This window comes from Periplaneta americana, chromosome 3, assembly GCF_040183065.1.
Source record: "Periplaneta americana isolate PAMFEO1 chromosome 3, P.americana_PAMFEO1_priV1, whole genome shotgun sequence".
In the NCBI taxonomy this organism is placed as follows: domain Eukaryota; kingdom Metazoa; phylum Arthropoda; class Insecta; order Blattodea; family Blattidae; genus Periplaneta; species Periplaneta americana.
This window is the reverse complement of record NC_091119.1, coordinates 120,335,545-120,352,363: the sequence shown is the minus strand read 5'-3', so window position 1 is coordinate 120,352,363 and position 16,819 is coordinate 120,335,545. Positions and strand designations below refer to the sequence as shown.

Below are 16,819 nucleotides of genomic sequence, written 5' to 3'. Positions count from 1 at the left end.
CAAACATGCGGGCGGTGTGTTTCGTAAAAAGGTTTGAATTTGATATGAATGGAACAATATTTCCAAATGCTCTTGCTCTTGACGATGTGGACAATGATGGCAACAATGAACTTGTTGTTGGCAACATGAGTGGAGACCTGTGTTTGTTCAAAAGTGATCGAATGTGGCAGAAAATTACTGGCCTTGGAATGATAACTGCCTTAGGTATTGGAGATATTTTTAATATTGGAAGTAATGCATTGGTTGCGGTTGGAGGAGATGGTTGGTGCCATATTCTGTTCAAGGCGAAACAAGATGATACTGCAGATCAAAAGAAAGGAAAACTAGAATCTGTCCATGTTCAAAGAATTCCTGCCAATACTAAAGTAAGTCCCACTAAGGTAAAACTATTTGATACGATTATATTATTTTGGGAAAATTTCAGTATACTGATTCCTCACTGACAATTTTATCTTAAAATACTAAAAAGAGCAGATTTGTCTGCGTTTGTCGAATGCGCATCATCATACTTACGAAAAGTCACCTTTCAGTGCCAATAATTTATTTTGTGTGCACAAGGTTGGAATTTTGAAGTAAGAGAGGAAGGAAGGAATCCGTGTTCTGAAATTTATCAATTATTTTGATTATTGTACTTAATTCACCTACTGAGTATAATTATCTGTACAAGGGCGCTATCTTTGGTAGACTTAGGCATGATTTATATATCTACTTGGCTTCTAGTATAGGGTAATTCCATAATTATGTCAACCAAATTGCCATTTTCTCAAAGTGGTTCTAGACAATTCTTGAATGCTATACCAGAGACTTTAATGTCTATATTTTATGAAATCAAAGATAATTGGCCGTATTTTTGCATAAATCATATGCTGACAGCACTGTGAACTGAAGATGTTTGGAAGTGAAGACATATGACAAGGATGATACACTTCATGTAAAATTCCTTCGGCATGAGAGGAAGTCCAAGAAATTCTTTTCGCCTGCTATTGGTGATGAGGCTGATATTGACAAAGACCAGGTTATAAAAATTCTACCAGAGCCACAATTTGATAATAGGCTTAAACTAAATTTTCAACATATCTAGTTTGATAATGATGTTCTTTAATTTGCAAATGCATGTAATTTTGTAAATCATATTTGGAATATGTAGTGTCTGTCACAGTTTGTATGTCGTGTCTGTCACGAGAATAGGGCTTAATATATACTTCATAAATGTTTCAAATGAAAAACTATCTGTAGCATATTAAGGAAGGATATTCTACCTTTCTATGATTATAGTACTAACAAAAGAAGTTGCTAATATTGGAAGATATAGTACATTGTTGGACTTCCCTTTAATTTGTGTTCCTTTTTCTGTCGTGTCTGTCACAACATTACTTGTACTTAGATATCTGTAATAAATAGAGATTGATACTTGCTCCTTACATGAAAGTGTAGCTGTGTACATGCACTTTGTATCTGATATAGTTTAAAAGTCTGCTAATGTTATGTTGAAGTAGAAATAAATCTTTATATTTTTGTAGAGAGTCATTTGTCGTGTCTGTCACAAATGGAATTACCCTATAGTTAAACGTATCGACCAAGAAAAAAAGGGGGGAGGAAAATGGAGAGTTGACACCTATCTGGAATCGAAAAGCCACTACTTCGTCTTCAGTCTTCTCGCCTAAACACTCGGACAGCCTCCAGTTATACGTTGCAGCATTGCTAACATATGAATCGTTCCATACTTCTTAAAAAAATTCCGCTGAACCTTAATAGCGTTTGTACGAATAGTGGAATTTCAAACATTTTCCAATTAAAATTTGCCTTCGTTTGGTAGCACCCTTGGTAATTTTAGAGCACGACCACTACACGATTTTCTAACTCCTCACCCCACCCCCACAAACGACGATTTTATGCTTCATTTTCGAAAAAAAAAATTCGGTTATAACCTATCACAACCTAAACTAACCTGATGTTATTTTAGCTTAGGTTACCCTAGTTGGATTAGTTAAAATTAGTTTAGGTTGTGATAAGTTATGTGTTCACGGTTTTTTTTTTTTTTGTATTACCTTTCGATAATGGAGCATAAAATCGTCGTTTGTAAAAAAAAATCGAAAATCTTGGAGTGGTCGTCCTCCAGAGTTACCGCGCTCTTGTACAGAATTACCTATTGTCCTATAGGTTGTGCTGCTTGGAGACATCGATGGAGATGGGTGCACAGAATTGGTGATGGGACTAACAGATCGAGTAGTTCGATCATATCGTTGGGTACCTGATTCAAATGAACCAGGTTCAGGGAAACTGATTGGATTGCATAAGTGGGAATGTGCCAATCAAATTGGAACTGTAACACTGAATCATTTGCCGGATGGTACACCATGTCTCTTAGTAGCTCAACCAGGTGGCACTCTAATGAAAATCCGATGCCATTCTAACGAAGAAATGGACCCAACAAACAGGTTAGTCCAACAGTAAAATTTGATGAAGTTCCGACATTTAGTACAATTTCATTATATTCTTGTTTCCAAGTCCTTTCTCCTTAACAAGAATAGGCATAATACAGAGGCAGTGGTAACATCTAATTTCGGGTTTGGGATTTTTATTACATGTTAATTTTATACAGCCTAATAATCTGTAAACATTACTTACTGTACCTTTAGCAGCCACAACACAATGGTGCTAAGTGACAGGAGGCCTAGGACTGTGACAGAGTTAAAGTGAGTTAGATGAGGGGATAGCTAAGTGATAATCTTGTCACAGTTCTTGGCAACCCTTCATCTAATCCACATTAATCTTGTTACAGTCCTTGGCTTATGGTCACATAGCCATCCCCTCATCTGATCCATTTTAATTTTTTGTCATAGTGGTACTTCGGCCTCCTGTCACTTAGAGTTGAGTTTTGGCTGCTAAAGGTAATGTTTACCTCATAATCTGTCGTTTCATTTGGAAGGAATATTCTTTATTTATTTCATTTCTGTAATAGCATGTAGAACCGTGAAATGACAACGATTCAAACTTCATGATAATCTAAGATATTGTAGAGAGGTACTTGACAAATATCTTGGCAGAACAAATGTTCGGAGCTTGCATAAAATTACTGCTGTATATAACATAGTACACATATGTACAGGAGTTAAGTTAGAAAATAAGAACAAGTACTCACCAGATACTTCAAAATTTCCTTCATGAGCTCGTGGTGATAAAGTTTGGCAACCATTTGTTGAACGAGTTGGAATCTTGTGCTGATCATCTACCAGAGCACAGCCAGGCTTTCACACTAATTATAGTGAATCAAACTGATGCAGGAGAAGGGTCCAGTTAAACCAGACTAATAAATATTAAGTCTGCAATATACTTTACCAAATAGCACTTCGAATTTAAGTTATAATTTCGTTCCTCAACTGAAGGCTCTTTACACTCCTCTATGTGGATTCTATTATCGTGCTAACAGAAGATAAAAAAGTAAGATCGCCCTCTTCTCAACATTTCTACCCATTGTGGTGGGATCATGTTTCCAGAGTACTACTCGATTTTCGAGTCCATGAAATAAACAAGACAAGGGAAAAAACAGTAGTAGTTGTGAAAGTTCACTCGCAAATAACATAATCATCAGGTCCCTCTTCCACAATATTATGCCTACCGTATACCTTTTCAACCTCTTGCTTCAAAATATTTACAACATTGACAGGATTTACAGACGTCATTATTAAATTGGTATATGTTGAAGTTGAAAATGCTACAAGGGAAACACATGAGACACAAGATATGACTGCGCTGTGCGTGTTTCGTTCTGTGAAGCAACAGCAGTAAGATGGCGTTTCTAACCCAGTGTAGGGCACGAACAGAATAACTGATTACAATCGAACATCGCATAAACGACAAAAAAGCACAATGAATCACTGTTACCACGCCATTTGTGGACCCAAAATTAGGTTGTTGTCAATTCTTTATTACAACCAGGGTATCCCAGTTGGAGAGGTTCCCTTGTTAGTTATTTGCAACCTTAGAACTGTATAATATGACACTGATTAACAATGATACCAGCCAGCATCAGCTGGTAACTCTTGACTCCTGATAGGCAATCTTGCTGCCCATGGGTATAATCAACAAAAGGGGAGAGCAGCAAAATAACTATCTTGCCACAGTCTCCAGGCACGCTTCTGAACAGGGGCAGTGGCATTTCCCCTAAGGTTAGAGCCCATTTTAGGTGTGTGTGTGTGTATTAATCGAAAAAAAATGTCATATAAACATGCGTCCTGTTTTCTAGCCCCTAATTTTCTATTAATACACACACACCTAAATTGGGCTCTAACCTTAGGGGAAGCGCCCCCCAGTCTCCCTGTAGTTTCTTCACTTGCATTTCTTTGCTCCTTAGGAGAGAAGAGGCCTACTGCCCAATTTGGAAATGATCCAGTTGATGGTGCCTGAATAAAACAACGGACTGTGATCTATTTAGTAACATATTTACAGTCATTTTTCTTTTTATTTAGTGAGATGTTGGCACCTACTTCTGTAGAATACCATCCACTCTCCTGCTCCAGAATGCGCAACCCCAATGTATCAACAGAAATTCAAGGTGGTATTAAAATGGGTAGTACAGATACTTCTGCATCTTCATTGTATGCAGTAGCAACACTAGATGGAACACTCATGTTGGTTCAGGACGAAAATGTTGTGTGGTATGTTACTATGTTATGTTGCCATGTATTGCTTAAACCTACATAGGTATGTTTAGTTAAGATTTAATCTTTCCTTTAAAAAGTGTTACTGGCCAGATAACTCTGAATACCTTCAATTGGGAATTTTATATTCGTGACCTCATTTATCCATCTGTCATTTTGGTCATATTCTGCATGTTACTGATATCTCTTCAACGAGTTATACTCAAAACAACATATGATGAGATACGTACTAAGAATCAAAGATGATTGGCACTTAAAAATGTTGCTAACTTTGAGCTTAAAGCACTAAATCCGCTATATGCATTTAAACAGATTTCTTCAGAAGAAAGAAAAAGGCATAATCACTTTTAATTTCATAGATTTTCAAAGCTACTTCCGGTATAATTTCAATCATTACATAACAAGTGATGAAATTATATCGAAATTAGCTTTGAAAATCAAGAGAATTAAAAGTGATAATGCTTTAGTCTTTCTCCTGAACAATTTTATTTAAATGCACATAGCAGATTTTGGAGGTGCAGTGACGAAATGTACTAAATATTATCTACTAAATAAATATTCGGGCTTAAAAAAAAGTTATTTTTCTTCATAAAACTACATTACATTAATTACAATAATTATATTTTTTCTGCAGTAAATTACATTATGTTATATTATGATCGCAATATAAAATATGCACACGATATATCACCTGAATTAGTGAATTTATTTTCTTACAGTGGCTTGTTTGTAAAACATCTTAAATTGTGCCAGTGTAGCAGTTACAAAATGACTGACTATCGTCATATCTGTAACATGCGTGTATTGGAGGAACTGTTGTTAGTAGTGAAGTGAATATAACAGCTATAAAATCACCACATTTAGGCATGCCATCAAATAATGGAAAAATACTGTTGAAGCTGCAGTTTAGTATCTCACAATACTTTGTACTGGCTAGATGGTCCAACTATACAAATTCTTTCTATTGACAGAGTTCACAGTGTTGAAGAATAAACATCGAATGAAACTATACATGGGTCATTCAATAATTAGTGGCAACAATGTCCATTGCGTCACCTGTGCAGCAGGCAAGAGGAGATGAACGAGAGCCATTTGAAGACCTACAATGCACTATCTGCAGAAGACACTGTAGCCCAGAAGTATTGGAGAGCATGAATGCTAATGGCTTCATTGCTAGATGCAAGGCATTGAAACAACAACATTATGCAAATCTAGTCTTTCAGGTGAAGCTCCCTGTAAAGCAGATTTGAATAATTTCAAGGGAAAAATTGTTCCGGGGCCAGGTATAAAGGGAAAAGTTGAGACGGTGTCGGGTGGAGTTCCCGGGTAGCTCAGTTGGCAGAGCGCTAGTACGTTCAACCAGAGGTCCCGGGATTGATACCCGGCCCCGGAACAATTTTTCCCTTGAAATTATTCAAATCTGCTTTACAGGGAGCTTCACCTGAAAGACTAGATTTGCATAATATATACGTCACTGTGTATGTTAACAGAAAACCACAATTACAAGTCACACAGAGATTGTGTGCACTCGATGTGGGTCTCTGGCGTTTCGTCAGCCCACGCGAGTTGTGTGGATATAAAGGGAAAAGTTGAGATGGTGTCAGGTGGAGTTCCCGGGTAGCTCAGTTGGCAGAGCACTGGTACATTCAACCAGAGATCCTGGGATCGATACCCGGTCCCGGAAGAATTTTTCCCTTGAAATTATTCAACAACAACATGTTTGTATGTGGCGTTGTCAGCAGTAAATGATGGAAGCTGATAACAGTGAGCAAGAAGAACATCTGATATGTGTTATCTGTAAGTTTGAAGACAATAATCTCATTTATAAGATATTTGTAGTGAGTTTAATTTGTAGACTGTTATCTGTAGTGCTCTAAAATGTTTAGCAAATACGAACAAAGATGCTTAATTAAAATTCAGATTGCAAGAGACAAGAATGCTCGACAATGCCATACAGCATTCCTGGAAGCTTGTGGTAGAGAGACTTCACCATATCGTACCATGGCTAGGTGGGCACATGCATTTCACAACAGTTGGGAAGATGTCATCAAAAACGTGGAGCTGGCAGACTGCAAATGGCAAATGATGATGTGCATGTGAACACTGTAAGAGCACTGCTTGAGGAACACTGTTGTTGGACTTGTGTTGAACTAGCAATGGAAGTTGGAATTGCTCCTGGTACAATTCTTCACATACTTAAGAAGAAGTTAAAGATGAAGAAAATCTGCCCTCGGTGTGTTCCACACAATCTTAAAGAGGAAAACATGTGGCAGAAAATGCAAACAGTGAAATTGTACTTAGAACGCTATAGACGTGAAGGCGAGCATTTCCTTCAACATATATCAACTTTAGATGAAACCTGGGTTCGATGATACCAATCAAAATTGAAGAGACAATCAAATGAATGGCGGCACAATGATTCCCCATGGCAAAAAAAGTATCGGCAAGAACAGGATCCACTTAGTCATGTTCATTGTTCCCCCCTCCTGAATACTCACCTTGATGTGGTGAGGGGACTTAAATTTGTTGTTTAAGCTAACAAGTAATAAAGAGATGCCCACAGAAGCTGCATTAACACCAACGCAGTCCCACTATATTATTCACTGCTTATGATACATGGAGTCCCTTAGTGTAAAATTCTCCAGAGGTCCCTCAATCGGATCTCCAGGTAGGGATGCACTAAGAGATGCCAATAATTGTACTAAAGTACTTATTTGGAACACCAAAAGTCACACTGTCCCGTCAATCAGAGCCAAGTTTAATATTGAAAAGAACCATAATAATGAGACAAAGAGGCAAATATAATACCAAAAGGATTGAATTATGGTGTCAGTCCAATGCAGAAGCAAAATCCATTCTCTGTAATATAAAAAATGAGGCTAAAAAAGAATAAATTCCATGTCTCATTGGGTAGTACATTAAAAACCGAGAACTAAAACGAAAAGGCAACATTAACGAAAAAGATACAGACACGCTAAAAATCTTACAATGGAACTCTAGGTCTTTAAGAAACAAAATGAATTTATTAAAGCAAAAAGTTCAAGACAAAAAGCCTTCTATAATATGCACACAAGAATCTTTTCAGATCGATGATTTTTTAAATTTTACAAATTTGGTGACTACAAAATTTTTAATCTGTTTCGTGAAGATAGAGGGGGTGGAGGTGTTGTCACTATGATCCACAACTCCATGTAATTGCATCTAAACAACAATTTAAAGGCCAAATTGAATACATCAGGACAAAATTATTACTTCAAAATAACATTTCATTTTCACTTGTCAATGTATATATATATATATATATATATATATATATATATATATATATATATATATATATATATACCTCCAGGCCTAAATCTAGTAATGGATTATATAGAACAATTGATCCTATCTGATCACAAGTTTATCATAGTTGGTGACTTTAACAGTAAACATCACATATGGAATAATGGACCTTCAAATCAATATGGAAACATAATCTACAAATGGTTACTGGATAATGACATCATTTTACTTAATGATAACAAAACAGCAACATATCAATGTGCAAGTACAGGATCTACAAGTACTCTAGATCTCTCTTTCTGCTCATGTAACATATATGATAATTTCAAAAACTGGAGTGTTGGGGAAGATCTGTCAAGTGATCATCTTCCTTTTATATTACATTTTCATTCTCTACAAGTAACTCGCCAGATAACATGCTACCTAAAACAAAATGGAAAATAAAGTCCATAATGAAACTACAAGATTTAACAATTTTAATGATGAAACAATACTGTCTCAAAAAACTATTAATTTCAGAACTTCAGAAATTACTGATATCATCATAACTGCAGCAAAACAGTCTATTCTCACTATCAAACAACAATCATATTGACCTATGAACATCAGGTGGAATAATGATTTAACTTACATGAGAAAACAACAGCAACCTGCTCGGCGACAATGGATGAAAACGACAGTTGATGACAAAATAAAATATAATAAAGCAAGGGCAAATCTCAGAAGAAGTAGTCTTGAAGCCAAAAGAACAAGCTGGCAGCAATTTGTTGACACTTTAAACCCAAATACTCCACCTACAACTGTATGGAAAAGATTCAAAGCCATAGAAGGCAAGAGTTATGAACACATCACTCACCTTAAAGATAGTAATCAAACAATAATAACAGAAAATGCTAAAAAGGCACACCTCTTAAATTCACACTATGCTCAAAGGCTGACTAATAATTCATCGCCTAAATATATGAACAAAGAAGAACAATTCTTACAAGTAATTTTCAACTCATTTTTCATCTTAATGATATAAAAGACAATGCTTTTACCACTGAAGAAATAAACTTGGCAATATCAGAACTACACAATTCTGTTGCAGGAGAAAATGAAATTCATAACAGCATGTTATTAAATTCCTCTGATAAAATTAGGCAAGAAATTCACCATGTCTTCAATAAAATTTGGAAAACAGGCTTTTATCCTAAAACTTGGAAAAACGCAATTATAATTCCTATTCTCAAACCAGGTAAAGACAAATTGGACCCTAAATCATACAGTCTGATATCTTTAACATCCTGCATTTCTAAATTACTGGAACACATTGTTCACAGAAGATTAACCGAGACTTGAAACTTTTAATCTTTTAAGCCCATATCAGTTTGGCTTTAGACCATCATGTGGCACAACTGAAGTTCTATTATATTTTGCTCAAGATATTTATAAAGATTTTACAGAAAAGAAGACCACATTAGCTATAATGATAGACTTTGAAGCCGCTTTTGATAATACTCCTCACAGATCCATTTTATTACAACTATGAAACTTGGAATCAAAGGCAGAATGCTAAGATTTCTACATTATTTTCTTAATGAAGGACAATTCAAACCTCAGTAAATAATAATTTATCTTTATCCAAAACAATCACAGGTGGTATACCTCAAGGTTCAGTTTTAAGCCCAAATTTATTTAATATAATGTTACATGACTTACCTGATGTTGTTCCACCTGAGGTAAAAATAAGTACCTATGCAGATGATGTTACAATATGGGTTACGAACAATGATCCAAATGAATCATTAAGAGTTATACAAACAGCTGTAAATAATATCAGTAATTAGGCATCCAAATGGAATTTATCTATCTCACAATCAAAAACTGAATATACTGTCTTCACAAGAAGATATAGCCTAAAAAACTATAAACCTCACATTTATTTGAATAATCAAGAAATTCAGTACACTCCAACTCCTAAGATGCTAGGATTAATTTTTGATGAAAAACTTTTATGGAAAACACATTTAACCAATGTTGCTTCTTGAAGATCATAGCTAATAAGGAATGGGGATCAGATACCACGACAATGCGTCTGTTTTATAATGCTTATATACGATCAGAATTGACCTATGGATGTGAAATATGGGGAGGAGCATCAGCAACTCATCTACAAAAAATTTCTGTTCTTCAAAACTCAGCCTTAAGATTTTGCTTAGGAGTACCAAAAACCACATCAATTATTGCCCTAGAAACTGAATGTAATATTCAACCCATCAGACACTATGTATTAAAAGAGGATCTAAAAATACATTTAAAATTGCAGGCCTTACTCAGATCTCAGATGTTCTTCAAACTGTCAGATAATATCCTATGTAATTTCTACAATATAAACAAAGAAGAAATACCAATCTATATCACAGACACACTCATTGCTAAAACTTAGTTGTGAACGAAATTTCTCCATGGAAATGGCTAATTCCAGAACATAACATACAAATTCCAGGAAATCATTCCAAAAATGATCCTCCATACATTCTTAAGTTAGATGCCATGGGACTAATCTGCAGCACATATAAGGATCACCTTCAAATTTATACAGATGAATCTCTAAATCCTGATGATGGGACATCAGGATCAAAAATATCAAATATCAAAATGTTACTTCATACCATGTTCATCCTCCTCCAGTCTTGACACTGAATTGCTAGCTTTTGATGCTGTTCTTCAGTGTGTTACTCAAATTTCTGAAAAATCTATTTGCATAATTACTGACTCCAAGGGGGCTATATTTAATATAATCAAATATGTACCAAAACTATACGCACTAGAATTATTCCAATTCAGAAACAACTAAGTTAACTAAAAAAAACTTCCAAAAGGAAATATTTCAATGGATACCTAGTCATTGTGGCATACCTGGAAACGAGAAAGTCGATAATATTACAAAGGCAACATATTTGCAACCAAGTGATATCTTTATTCAGTGCCTTTGCTTCAGTAAGGTCTCATTTTATAAACCTATGGATCAACAGTTGGCTCTCTTTTGACAAAGGAAAAATTTTACAGTCCATTCAGAAGAAACCAAATGACCTGGAAATGTACAAAAACTTGCCCAGACATGTTCAAACATTTTAACAAGAGCCAGAACAGGTCACATTGTAACACAATTGTACCTATACCGATTTCACCTTTCTGATAGTCCTACTTGTCCATGGTGTAATAATCATGATGAAGATCTGGAACACGTTCTTCTATACTGTCCATCCATAAACCACAAAAGAAGTAAATTAAAATCATCAGTACCAGTTGCAGAAGACACAGCTCTGCAGTATATATCGACTACATCCCAACTCTGGATACTAGCAACAGGCATCTATAATGAACACTGATCAAAATACCCCTCATTTCTCATGAGAAACAAGAACTGAAAAGCCTATAGTGGACTTTATGTTGTCAGCAAACAGCTGGATACATTAAGAAGATTGATTGATTGTTGCTTATGACTTTGGCAGTGTCCTTGTCACTTATTCAGTTCCTGTGGGAAATCATGTGAATGGTTCATATTACAGTTACTTTCTGGAACACCATTTATGACCGGCTGTGCGCCATAAACATCCAAATCTCCTGAATTCTCATCCTCTTGTGCTACATGATGGTGCTAGCTCTCACATAGCTGCCCCTGTGGTTAATTTACTTCGCAGATAGAACTGGGAAATTCTGGAGCATCCTCCATACTCCCCAGATATGAGCCCATGTGATTTTGACCTTTTCGCAAAAATGAAATTACCATTAGAGAAGTTCGCTTTAGAACCAGACAGGCAATTATAGCAGCAGTAGAGCAGTCTGTTCGAAGATTAGTAGAACAAGATGCTGTGGATGGCATTCGTTGTCTCCCTGAGGCGTGGAGGTGGGTTCTTCATGAGCAGAGGGGATTACTTCTGAGCACTGCAACAATATGACTGTTTCAAAAATGTTTTCTTTGTTGTTAATTCAAATGTTACTACTAATTATTGAGTGACCCATGTACAAAGCACTATTTAATGATCACTTCGTCCAACATACAACAGAAATTAACGAGGCAAGTAGCTCATTGACTGACTATGTTAAACTAGCAAAATTATAAGTCGTTACATTTTGATAATTACATCTTAAATGTTTTCCTTAAAAATTATTTTGAGTATCACAGATTTTATTATAATAAAGTACAACTCAGGAAGGTGTATTTTATTGCCTTATGGCTGTAACAAACCTAATCATTGGAACTAATCAGTGGTTTAGTTTATTCTGTCACTCAGTTGAATTTGTTAAAAAAATTGTATACGCTACTCGGAATGTATGCCTTATTACTAGACATCGGATTTTTAGGCACTAAAAATTGCAGTTTTAGGCGTCTAAAATAAGCTCAAAATTTGTAAAATTAGGCTCTATTTTAATGAAAATAGGCATTTTAGGCACATCAAGGTATCATACTTATTTCTTTCACTGAAATTTTTAGTTATACATTAAAATACGCACAAAAAAGTATGTTTAAACATTAAAAAAGAATACTATATTATATTTATAAACAGAGCTGCACAAATTTAATATATTGAAACTAATGAAATAATGATTATTGATATCAAGATTACTCATTTTAAGTTATTGAAATTCAGTTCCATGCTCAGACTTTATTATAATTATCTGCACAGTACACCACCAGAATTTTTTCTAAATTCTCCACAGTTAACCTTTGCCTTTTGTCACTGAGAATCATTTTGAAAGCAGAAATACTTCTTTCAACCGAAACTGATGTGAGAGGCGCAAATTTTAAATTAGGTACAATAGAAACATCAATACTTACTGGAACATTTACACTTTCCCCCGATATCACTCTTGATACTTTTTCCAACAATGAAAATCCTACATTCTTATTTAATACGTTGTCCCATTTATTTTTAACTTTTTTCCCAGTTTTGCCCAAAGCAGAATGTATGTTCACTTGAGCTTCCTTTACTATTGCTATTTGGCTACAAAGAGATTGTTTTTCACATTCTAATTGTTCAATGCTTGCAGGTATGAAAGAAAAGTTTGATGTTATGTAGGCAATATCGTTTTTCACTCGTGAGTCATTCAGACAATCTTTCACTGCTTTCACACACGCTGCACTATCAGTTTCAGGTAATTTATCAATAACTGTGACCACTTCTTTAAAATACTTAGAATAATACACCACTGACTGAATCCAGGTTCCCCATCGTGTAACAACCGGCTGAGGTGGGAGTGGGATATCTGGAAAGTTCTCTCTGAATATTGAAATCCTGGATAGGGCTTTACAAAAACATTTTTTTGTGTTAGAAATAAACGAATTGACAAGAGGAAATTCATTCCGGATTGTTTCAGAAACCCTGTGAAGGCCATGTGCTAGACAGGTTACATGCGTGAGGTTAGGATAAAATGTTTTAAGAAGTGGAGCTGCAGCAACCATGTATGAGGCAGCATCAGTACAAAACAAGAGAACTTTAGAATCGTCTATATTACCTGAGTATAAAGACTGTAGGCCTTTATTTACAAAATAAGCAATGGCTTGGCTATTCACTTTCGAAAGTTCCTTAACACATACGAGGTGTGGAATCGAAGGTCCATCAGGACTAAGTTTTCCTACTACCATATTTGCTATATACCCATTCATAGGATCTGAGGTTTCATCCACAGAGACCCATATGTAAGAATCACCTATATCCTCCCGAATGGAAGCTAAAGTTTCATTGTATATTCTGTCTAAGTAATTTTTTCTTAGGGTCGACTCAGATGGGATATTTTGTTTGCAGTATTTTTGTAAAAACTGTCTTAAAACCGGATTTTCAATTGCATTCCAGGGAATGTTAGCAGCAACAAACGCTCTGGTTAAATCAGCATAGAAATTGCTGCTGAGATTGGATGAAGTAGGCTGTGTTAGTAAAGTTTGTTGCAGTTGATTTTTCTGCTGAGCTTTAGCCTTATGAGCCGCTCCTTGCACATGCTGCTTTAGGTGGCACTTCTTTTCTTGCGAAATCTAAAAATGTAAAGTAAACTGAATTAAAATAAAATCCTAATTGTTGTATTGCCGTATTTCTATCACAAAGTTAGTGGGTTCGAACAATCAAAATTTTAATGACCTGCAAATACTTTAACTATCGGAATTTAAAAGGTTAAAGTGTAGTGGTCTTAAAAAGAATTATACCTCAGGATAGCTCAGTCAATGTATAAATATTATAGGCCTACTCATTAAAATTAATAGAATTTATATATTTCAACTATTGTTACAAACCTGTTTGCTACAAATCTTGCAGAATATTATTTTTCCATCATAAGTGAATTCTGAATATTCTGTTAGCCATTGCCGGATCAATGTAGATTTTGCACTTATATTTTTCGGCATTATCACGTTAAACTTCACAGGAAAACGTCCTACCGCTCAAAACTTCTCAACACAAATAAGGTGAGGGAAAGAGCAACTGTTAACGAGCATTCAAATGAACCGTTGTTATTGAGATTCAATTGGACAAAAATACAAAGTTCCACTTATTGTTGCATTTCCTGGTAGTGTTAACACTAGGAGGGCCATTCTTTTAAATATTTTGTAACGGTTTACCCTACTAATTCGCAGTTTTACGACTTTTCATAAATATTTCAAAAACACTCTTTCTCCAAAAATTGTGATTTTATGACACTCTGAAGGGCACTACAGCTAATCGGTTTCAGACCGAAAACAGTCATTTTTATAGTATAGTATATCTCTGAATCGGTAGCAGCACATGTGATTGTTGCCTGCTTCAAAACTAAGGTTGGTTCTTTGTCGGCATTTATGCCTCCAAACATGTTAAATTCGGTGAAATCTATTGCGAGTGTCGTGAGATTCAAAACATTTTGTTTCCTTCATCAATGGTTTCATGGCCGGTGTGAAGCAAACTTTCCACTTTTTAAATGCCTTAAATTTCGCAGTGAATGCATGTATAAATTATAAAAAGTAAGAGTAAAATGCGAAACTTTACAGTGAGTTAGGCATTTTTAGGCGAATATTAACAAATTAGGCTCTAATAACCGTTTTAGGGCATTTTAGGGCACTATAAAACTCTTTGAATACCTTTCAATTTCCATGAAACACAAATATTAATAATTATTTTTACTTTTCTCCTAAAGAAACAAAATAGGCATTTGCCCTAGAATCCGATGTCTGCTTATTACGCATATTGTTTGTTTATCAAGGTCAATCCAAGTCGACCATCAGCTTTTTGCTCTTACAAAGTTAGACATGACAGGGGATGGTCGTGATGAAATTGTAGCATGTTCATGGGATGGACAGACGTACATTCTGGACCAAGAGAAATGTAGTGTCCGCTTTCAACTTGAAGAGTCTGTGGTAAGCTTCTGTTCAGGTTACTACACCCTTCAGCCTGGACAGATGCCTGTTCCTTGTCTCGTCTACACAACATTCACTAACAAGGTCAGTGCAATACATAATACATTAGCGAAAATGTATACTTTTAATGCACAAATTATATTTGTGTTTCTTATTCCTAAGGTCAATGCAACTGTATACATATTACATTAGCGAAAATGTATGCTTTTAATGCACAAACTATGTTGGTGTTATTTATTCCTAAGGTCAGGCAACTGCATACATAATACATCAGCAAAAATGTGTACTTTTAATGCACAAACTATGTTTGTGTGACTTATTTCTAAGTAGATGGATCAAGTCCATAAATATTTCACATCAATAGGTACCTGTTGCACCTGCTGTCTAGTGTAATTGTTACCTATTGTCTCAATTTATGGATGTTAATGAATTGCAAAATGGTAGAAAAGGAAAGGGAACGAAAGTATATCAAGAACTACCCAGTACAACAACAAATTTCACTTCCACTAACTAGAACTTCAACCCAAGTCACTAGCAAGGATGCCATTACTCACATCATTTACTCATTTTTGTTTTCAGATTTACGTTTATTATGATGTCCAGTTAACAAGCATGAGAGCCAAGACCTTTTCTCCAAAACAGCTGACTGCAGTAGAAGAGGATCCAAGGCGTGCTCAGCTCCTGATGGAATGGTGTCTATACGGCCAAAGATAGTACTGATGTCCATATAGAAAGAAGATGGTAATGGTGCTCATCCAAAAGGAGTTTAGATTGAGCCTTTTTAACTGCTGATGAAATATAGCACATACGTCATTTCAAATGTTTCATCAGCCTTTGTTAGATATGTTTAACCATTTGCAACGACCCTGATGAGTAGGACTCCTTTATCCTTCCTTCACATTTTACATGAACACAAAGGTAGATTCAACCTTCAAACATCATGTGTTTTATTTCATCAGCAATGAATTTAGGGGAACAATGTAAACCTCTCCTAAAAATAATAATGAAATGTTTTGGGAATTATTTATGAATTTCATTACACCTGGTGTAGATGTGGCATCTATACTTATGTGCGACACTAATAGGAAGTGAATTATATTTTTTATTAAAATAACATAATTGATCGAAATTGAAGTCATTCAGTGTTGCATCAATACTTCAGTTTTATCTAGAAATTGAAATATTGTTATTTTCTTTTCCCCCCTTTTGTGTAAGTCCTTCATAGAAAAAATAAAATGTTTCAAGTTAATTAAGCACACTCACTTTCTAGATAATCAGTTGTTCAAGTGCTCTTTAAATAGAAGTTGAGTAGAAGAACTCTTGTAAGTAAACTTTTCCCATTATGGCTACAATAAATACAGTTTTCACATGGAATTGTGCTTTATACCGTTTTAATGTTTTAAGACATTACTCTACCTATATAAAATTGGAATATTTTTATTTCAATCTATACTAATGGATGAATAGATTGTAGTGAAAATGTAATGCTGCAACCCAGCTCTCGGCC

General features: G+C 35.3%; 1 protein-coding gene and 1 long non-coding RNA gene across 3 annotated transcripts in view; one reads left to right on the top strand and one right to left on the bottom strand.

Moving 5' to 3' along the window:
* Positions 1-5: 5 nt before the first annotated feature.
* Positions 6-16,686, top strand: LOC138696464 (KICSTOR complex protein ITFG2-like). 2 transcript variants are annotated; one of them, XM_069821466.1, is made up of 5 exons: positions 6-365; positions 2,161-2,438; positions 4,470-4,658; positions 15,159-15,396; positions 15,892-16,686. In XM_069821466.1, exons 1-5 carry the CDS (start codon positions 6-8, stop codon positions 16,024-16,026), a joined length of 1,200 nt encoding a protein of 399 aa, XP_069677567.1. In that variant the 3' UTR covers positions 16,027-16,686. The 2 variants fall into 2 exon arrangements, with proteins under 2 accessions (XP_069677567.1, XP_069677568.1); XM_069821467.1 differs by lacking the exon at positions 4,470-4,658.
* LOC138696466 (uncharacterized) overlaps positions 10,891-16,819 on the bottom strand; it is a 35,541-nt gene continuing 29,612 nt past the window's right edge. Inside the window, exon 4 of the long non-coding RNA XR_011331389.1 lies at positions 10,891-11,879. This is a non-coding gene — a long non-coding RNA (uncharacterized lncRNA). The remainder of the gene's footprint in view (positions 11,880-16,819) is intronic.